The sequence below is a fragment of the Apteryx mantelli genome, chromosome 2 (assembly GCF_036417845.1).
Source record: "Apteryx mantelli isolate bAptMan1 chromosome 2, bAptMan1.hap1, whole genome shotgun sequence".
NCBI lineage: Eukaryota > Metazoa > Chordata > Aves > Apterygiformes > Apterygidae > Apteryx > Apteryx mantelli.
In genome coordinates this window covers 1,511,540-1,518,182 of record NC_089979.1, presented here as the reverse complement: position 1 = coordinate 1,518,182, position 6,643 = coordinate 1,511,540, and the positions used below count along the sequence as shown (strand labels likewise).

The window sequence follows — 6,643 nt, the reverse complement described above, 5'->3', positions numbered from 1 at the left end:
AAGGGGCGATGCCAGGAAGGAAGTGGGAGAAGAGCAGGAGGTGCCTTGTGCGTGTCTGCAAGAGGTGAGGCTGTGCGCCTTGCCCGCTTGCTTGCTTGGTGTCTTGCTGGAGAGGCAGAGGCGTGGCTGGTGAGCCCCTGTGTTGCCGGTGTCACGGAGGCACATGCTCAGTGGGTCCGGAGCGTTGCAGGGTGTTGTTGTTGGTGGTGGGGAGGTGCCTTAGCAGGGGTTGCAGCCTCTCCCGCAGGGGAAGCAGCTAAGGTCGCCGAAGGTGAAGCGTCCGGAGGAGATGGGCACTCCCTGAGTAGCAAGAGCGTTCCCCAAGGCAGCTGCAGTGGTGGATCCGAGGGCAGTGTTCTGGGGGAAGGAGGTGAGGATGGGTCCGGGCAGGGTGACGAGAAGGGTGGGAGGCTGGATGGCAATGCGGGAGTGCTCGCACTGCCTGACGCAGGGCTCGCTGCAGCTGTTAGCCAGCGGGGTGGGTCCGCAGGGGCTGCAGAGGTCGTAGCAGGCCATGTCTGTGTTGTGGAGAGGGTCCTGGAAGAGGGGGTGTTGAGAAAGTGTGAGGAGGCGCGTGTGAGGAGGCGAAGGGAGTGGGGGGCCTGTGCTGTGTGTGTGTGGAGCAGGGGTGTTGGGATGCGGAAGGGGTGCTGCAGGTGCGTGCCGAGGGTTGCCCGTGCAGAGGGTGCAGGTTTGTCTGCTCGGTGCGTGGGGCAGGTGGCGGAGGGGCTGTGCGCAGTAGCGCGACGGCTCGTGTGCTGTCGCTGCGTGCGGGCAGAGGTGGAGGTGAGAGGTGTGGGCCGAGTGAGAGGGTGTCGAAGAGGAAGGAGGCAGTGAGGGAGTTGGTGTGTCAGAGGCAGAGGGCAGCTTGTGTGCGAGCGCGTAGCCCACGAGGAAGGTGAGGGAAAGGGCAGGCTGTCTGTCTGCGAGAGCTTGCGGCAGCTTGGCCCTTGGCTGAGAAGGAGAGTAGGGCGTAGGAGGGAGTATGTGCCGGGCAGTGTGTGTGAGGGGAGAAAGGAGTTGGGCGAAGAAGGGTCCGGAGGTTGCGACTCACCTTGTTCGTGGAGGAGGAGAAGGCGGGAGGAGAAGTGTGTGAGGGAGTGCTGCGTTGCCTGGGCTTTTATGCTGGTGGCGGAGCGCCGGAGGCGATGGGACGGCCTTTGCGCATGACGGCCTTTTGGATGCAGGTGCTCTTGAAGGCGCAAACCCTCGCAAGTAATGAAGCGTGGGTTGGTTTCCTTGCCGCAACGCTGCCTTTTCATTTCCTGGTGTTTCGGAGGTGCCCATTATGGGGCAGCGGTCCCTTTCAAGGGAGCCTATTAAGGCCGTAGGATTTTGGTGGCAGGTGCGTGTCAGGGCGGGCGGGCGGGCGGACGTAGTTGCCAAAGTGTAGGAGAGGCCGGGTGTCGTCAGTGAGGTGAGCGTGTGGCAGTTGTGTGGTGTGGTTTGGGTGTGCGTTGTGAGGAGGGCCCCCGATTTTGTCTGCCAGCAGGGAGGCTGGCGTGGCGTTGCCAGGAGTGTTGGCCATGCGGCCCTGCCCCTGCGATCATGTTGGCTGCCTTCTTTAGTCCTTGCCTTTGTGGTCAGGTTGGCTACGGTGGTGGGTTGCCGTGTGTGTTGGGTGCAAGGTGTCAGTTGTGCGAAAGGAGGCTGCGTGTTTTGTCTTCTGCGGTCGTGTGGCGGTGCGTGGGAGTGGCAATGGAGGAAGGGGAGGAAGGGTGTTTGCAAGAGAAGGCCGTTGTTGTCCGTCGGCCTGGTTCTGTGTTAGCAAGCCGTAGTGCGTGCTTCTGGCGAGAAGGCGGTGCTGGCCACTGCTTGGGGTCGCCTTTGCTGCCGGCAGCCCGTTGCCAGGGTGGTCTTTGTGTGTCACAGGGCAGTCGTTGATGCGGGTGCCCTTGCAAGGGCTGTGGAGGTTTGGGAGAGGTGGTGAGTGTTGTGAGAGGCAGAGGTGGAGTGTGAGTGTGAGATGGGGCGTGTGGCAGGCGAGCAAGGGCATTTAGGGTGTGGTGTCTGGGTGAGTGCAAAGGGGTGAGGGCAGTGCTGTGAGTGGTGTTGGATGGGAGAGGCTTGCGTCTGTCCATTGCGGCGGGGAAGCGCAGGCGTGCATGGGGCATGGTTTCCTGCAGAGCGTTGATGACAACTTCTTGACACAGGTGTTGGAGGAGGCACCAAGGAGAGGTGTGCTGCTGGACCTCGTACTACCAAACAAAGGAGGACTGGTTGAAGACGTGAAGGTTGGGGGCAGCCTTGGCTGCAGTGCCCATGAGATGGTGGAATTCCGGGTGCTGCGAGGAGGAGGCAGGGCACTGAGTAGGATCGCAACCGTTGACTTCGGGAGAGCAAACTTTGTCCTCTTCAGGGAGCTCCTTGGAGGAATCGCATGGGTTAGGGCCTGTCACGAAAGGAGTGATGCGCTTCACTCGTAAGAGGGAAGCAGCACTACGTTTATTGCAGTAAGACAGCGACTTAACAAAGTTCAATCGTAAATAAGAACGATTTAATGAGGTTCGATTGGCAAGGTTCACTCAGTTATTTACTGCATGAAGGACAGGGTCAGATGCGTGTGCAACGGAGACCCTCCCACTGAGTCACAAGGATCAGACTGGACCCCCTTGCTTTCTAAACTCCTTCGGAGAGGAGCCTAGGTGCGGCTGGATCCAGTCCTAGTCCCAGACTTGGTCAACGGTTCATATCTAAAGGAGTGTGTGTGAAGGAAACCCTCCCGTTGAGTCACTAGGTTCAGACTGGACCTCCTTGCTTTCTAAACTCCTTCGGAGAGGAGCCTAGGTGCGGCTGGATCCAGTCCTAGTCCCAGACTTGGTCAACGGTTTATGTCTAAGGGATTGTGTGCGCAATTAGTCAGAGATATAACTCAGGAAAGTTTCCCGAAGTTCACAAAAGTTCAGCATGCTATTAATCACTTATTGAGGATCTTTTGCGGGTAAGGAATCTCTCAACCTCGAGGAGTAACCTTGAGAGGCGTCCCTGCTCAAGGGGAGGTTCTGCAGTGCAGCCCGCTGCCATGCAGGAGAGCTCAATGGGCTCTGGGCTGCCCCCTCTTTCTGGGGGGGAGATGATTGACTCCTAGTCATATTTGCATACTAGACGGGCCTTAGCTGGCGCATGCTCAACCAGCCCCTACATACGTGCTGTTTACAGGGAGGTCAGGTTGAGGGGGAGAGAGCACATCAGTGGGGGGGAAGGAGCACACCGTCACAGGGCCCTAGAAGGAAGGGGGGTGCGAGAGAGTTGGTTAATATTCAAGCATCACTTCCTCCAAGCTCAAGGTGGGAGCATCCCTCTGAGTAGGAAGTGAAGCAAAGGAGGCAGGAGACCTGCATGGATGAGCAAGGAGCTCCTGGCAAAACTCAGACAGAAGAAGGAAGTATAGGGAATGTGGAAAGGCGGACGGGCCACTTGGGAGGACTATAGGAACGTTGTCAGAGTATGCAGGGATGCGCCGAGGAAGGCCAAGGGCCGTTTGGAATTAAATGTGGCGAGAGATGTCAAGGGCAACAAGAAGGGCTTCTTCAAATACATGAGCAGCAAAAGGAAGACTAGGGAAAATGTGGGCGCGCTGCTGGATGGGGCGGGTGCCCTGGTGAGGAAGGATGCAGAGAAGGCAGAGTTGCTGAATGCCGCCTTTGCTTCAGTGTTTCCTGCTCAGGCCAGCCGTGAGGAATGGCAGACCCTGGAGGCAAGAGAGAGAGTGTGGGGAATGGAAGACTTTCCCTTGGTTGAGGAGGATGGTGTTAGAGATGATTTAGGCAAAGCTGACACGCCCAAATCCATGGGCCCCGATGGGATGCACCCAGGAGTGCTGAGGGAGCTGGCGGACGTTATTGCTAAGCCACTCTGCCTCACCTTTGAAAGGTGATGGAGAAGAGGAGAGGTGCCTGAAGACTGGAAGAAAGCCAATGTCAGCCCAATGTCTTCAAAAAGGGCAATAAGGAGGACGCGGGAAAGTAGAGGCCAGTCCGGCTCACCTCGATCCCTGGAGAGGTGATGGAGCAGCTCATCCTGGAGGCCCTGTGCGAGCATGTGGAGGAAAAGGTGGTGATCAGGAGTAGTCGGCATGGCTTCCCCAAGGGGAACTCATGCTTAACCAACCTGATAGCCTTCTCTGATGGAATGAGTGGCTGGCTGGTTGAGGGGAGAGCAGTGGATGTTGTCTCCCTTGACTTCAGCAAGGCTTTTGACACTGTCTCCCATAACATCCTCCTAGGCAAGCTCAGGAAGTGTGGTTTAGATGAGTGGCCAGTGAGGTGGCTAGAGAAGCGGCTGAATGGCAGAGCTCAGAGGGTTGTGCTCAGCGGGGCAGAGTCTAGTTGGAGGCCTGTAGCTAGCGGTGTCCCGCAGGGGTCAGTAGCGGGTGCAGTCTTGTTCAACTTCTTCATCAATGACCTGGATGAACGGATAGAGTGCACCCTCAGCAAGTTTGCTGACGATGCAAAACTGGGAGGAGTGGCGGATACACCAGAAGGCTGTGCTGCCATTGAGAGAGACCTGGCCAGGCTGGAGAGGTGGGCGGAGAGGAACCTCCTGAAGTTGAAGAAAGGCAAGTGCAGGGTCCTGCACCTAGGGAGGAGTAACGGCATGCACCAGGACAGGTTGTGGGTTGCCCTGCTGGAAAGCAGCTCTGCGGAGAAGGATCTGGGAGCGCTGGTGGACACCAAGTGAAGCATGAGGCAGCAATGTGGCCTTGTGGCCAAGAAGGCCAATGGTCTGCTGGGGTGCATCAGGAAGAGTGTTGCCAGCAGGTGGAGGGAGGTGATCCTCCCCCTCTCCTCAGCGCTGGTGAGGCCACATCTGGAGTAGTGTGTCCAGTTCTGGGCTGCCCAGTACAAGAGAGATGTGGCACTACTGGAGCAAGTGCAGCGAAGGGCTACAAAGATGATGGGGGGACTGGAGCATCTCTGTTCTGAGGAAAGGCTGAGAGAGCTGGGTCTGTTTAGTCTAGAGAAGACAGAGGGGATCTTATTAATGTGTACAAATATCTGAAGGGAGGGTGTCAAGAGGATGGGAGCAGACTCTTTTGAGTGGTGCCCAGCGACAGGACGCGAGGCAACGGGCACCAACTGAAACACAGACAATTCCATCTGAACATGAGGAAATACTTTTTCACTGTGAGGGTGAGAGCGCACTGGAACAGGTTGCGCAGAGAGGTTGTGGAGTCTCCTTCTCTGGAGATATTCAAAACCCGCCTGGACGCAATCCTGTGCTACATGCTCGAGGTGACCCTGCTTGAGCAGGGGGCTTGGACTAGCTGATCTCCAGAGGTCCCTTCCAACCTCAGCGATTCTGTGATTCTGTGTCAATTGCCTTGTGTAAGTGAGGCCAGTTACGCCGCTAGTTGTGGGGAAATGAGGTGTGTTTGCTGCTTTGTTCTTTTATTGGCCCTTTGTTTGTCTTCCCTACTGTGCAGCGTTTCCTTGGGCTTGTGTGGGAGTGTTGCTTGTGAGGGCTCGAAAGTGGTGGTGAGGCGGAGAGTTGGTGGAGTGTGTGGAGGCAGGGTGGGGTTGCGTGAGAGCCCTGGGCGGAGGGGCCTTAGTGTGTGCAAGGCCTTGTTTGGTGAAGGGAGGGTGTTGTGTCGTGCGCTGGAAGGGACCGTGGAGGCCAGCATGGCTGTTGGTGATTTTTTTCTAGGGAGAGGTGCTGGCGCTGGTGGGGCAGGTGTCTGGTGGCCGCTGGCAGGCTGTGTGTGCGCATGGGTGTGCTTGTGTTGGGACGGGCTTGCTGTGGCCATCTTGAAGGGGGTAGAGGGCAGGCCCCTTGTCTGCCAGGCACGCAGGCAGCCACGCGGGCACCCCGCTGTCCTCGAGAGCCCTGTGTTTGTGTGTGGAGAGACTGGAAGAGTCTTGTGAGAAGAAAGGCAGAGGAGGCGTCTCCATGTGGGATGCAGCAGACGTTTATTGCTGGAAAAGAGTGAGAGGAAGGATGGGAAAGTGTCCGGGAGGCGGCGTGAGGTGGAAGTAGGAGGAGCACCAGTGTGGCCTGGCTGTGCGCAGCGGATACTGGCAGAGCTCAGAGGTCTTCATGGGGCGTGGGGGAAGTATCTCGTAGGTGGTCCGTCACGGTCTTAGCCTTGGGAGCACGTGCATTTGCGGGAGAGCGGTGGAAGCAGGAGAAGGGGCGATGCCAGGAAGGAAGTGGGAGAAGAGCAGGAGGTGCCTTGTGCGTGTCTGCAAGAGGTGAGGCTGTGCGCCTTGCCCGCTTGCTTGCTTGGTGTCTTGCTGGAGAGGCAGAGGCGTGGCTGGTGAGCCCCTGTGTTGCCGGTGTCACGGAGGCACATGCTCAGTGGGTCCGGAGCGTTGCAGGGTGTTGTTGTTGGTGGTGGGGAGGTGCCTTAGCAGGGGTTGCAGCCTCTCCCGCAGGGGAAGCAGCTAAGGTCGCCGAAGGTGAAGCGTCCGGAGGAGATGGGCACTCCCTGAGTAGCAAGAGCGTTCCCCAAGGCAGCTGCAGTGGTGGATCCGAGGGCAGTGTTCTGGGGGAAGGAGGTGAGGATGGGTCCGGGCAGGGTGACGAGAAGGGTGGGAGGCTGGATGGCAATGCGGGAGTGCTCGCACTGCCTGACGCAGGGCTCGCTGCAGCTGTTAGCCAGCGGGGTGGGTCCGCAGGGGCTGCAGAGGTCGTAGCAGGCCAT

The 6,643-nt window shown here is 58.2% G+C and overlaps 2 protein-coding genes across 2 annotated transcripts; both read right to left on the bottom strand.

Moving 5' to 3' along the window:
- Positions 1 to 219: 219 nt before the first annotated feature.
- Positions 220 to 516, bottom strand: LOC136991459 (feather beta keratin-like). The gene has a single exon (XM_067292592.1). It carries the CDS (start codon positions 514 to 516, stop codon positions 220 to 222), a length of 297 nt encoding a protein of 98 aa, XP_067148693.1.
- A 5,830-nt stretch (positions 517 to 6,346) lies between these two features.
- On the bottom strand, positions 6,347 to 6,643 carry LOC136991458 (feather beta keratin-like). Its single transcript, XM_067292591.1, has one exon. The coding sequence runs from the start codon at positions 6,641 to 6,643 to the stop codon at positions 6,347 to 6,349; it is 297 nt and encodes a 98-aa protein (XP_067148692.1).

What these genes read in the sequence shown, in the direction of transcription:
- LOC136991459 (XM_067292592.1), bottom strand. Translation starts at nt 516, where the DNA reads ATGGCCTGCTACGACCTCTGCAGCCCCTGCGGACCCACCCCGCTGGCT.
- LOC136991458 (XM_067292591.1), bottom strand. Translation starts at nt 6,643, where the DNA reads ATGGCCTGCTACGACCTCTGCAGCCCCTGCGGACCCACCCCGCTGGCT.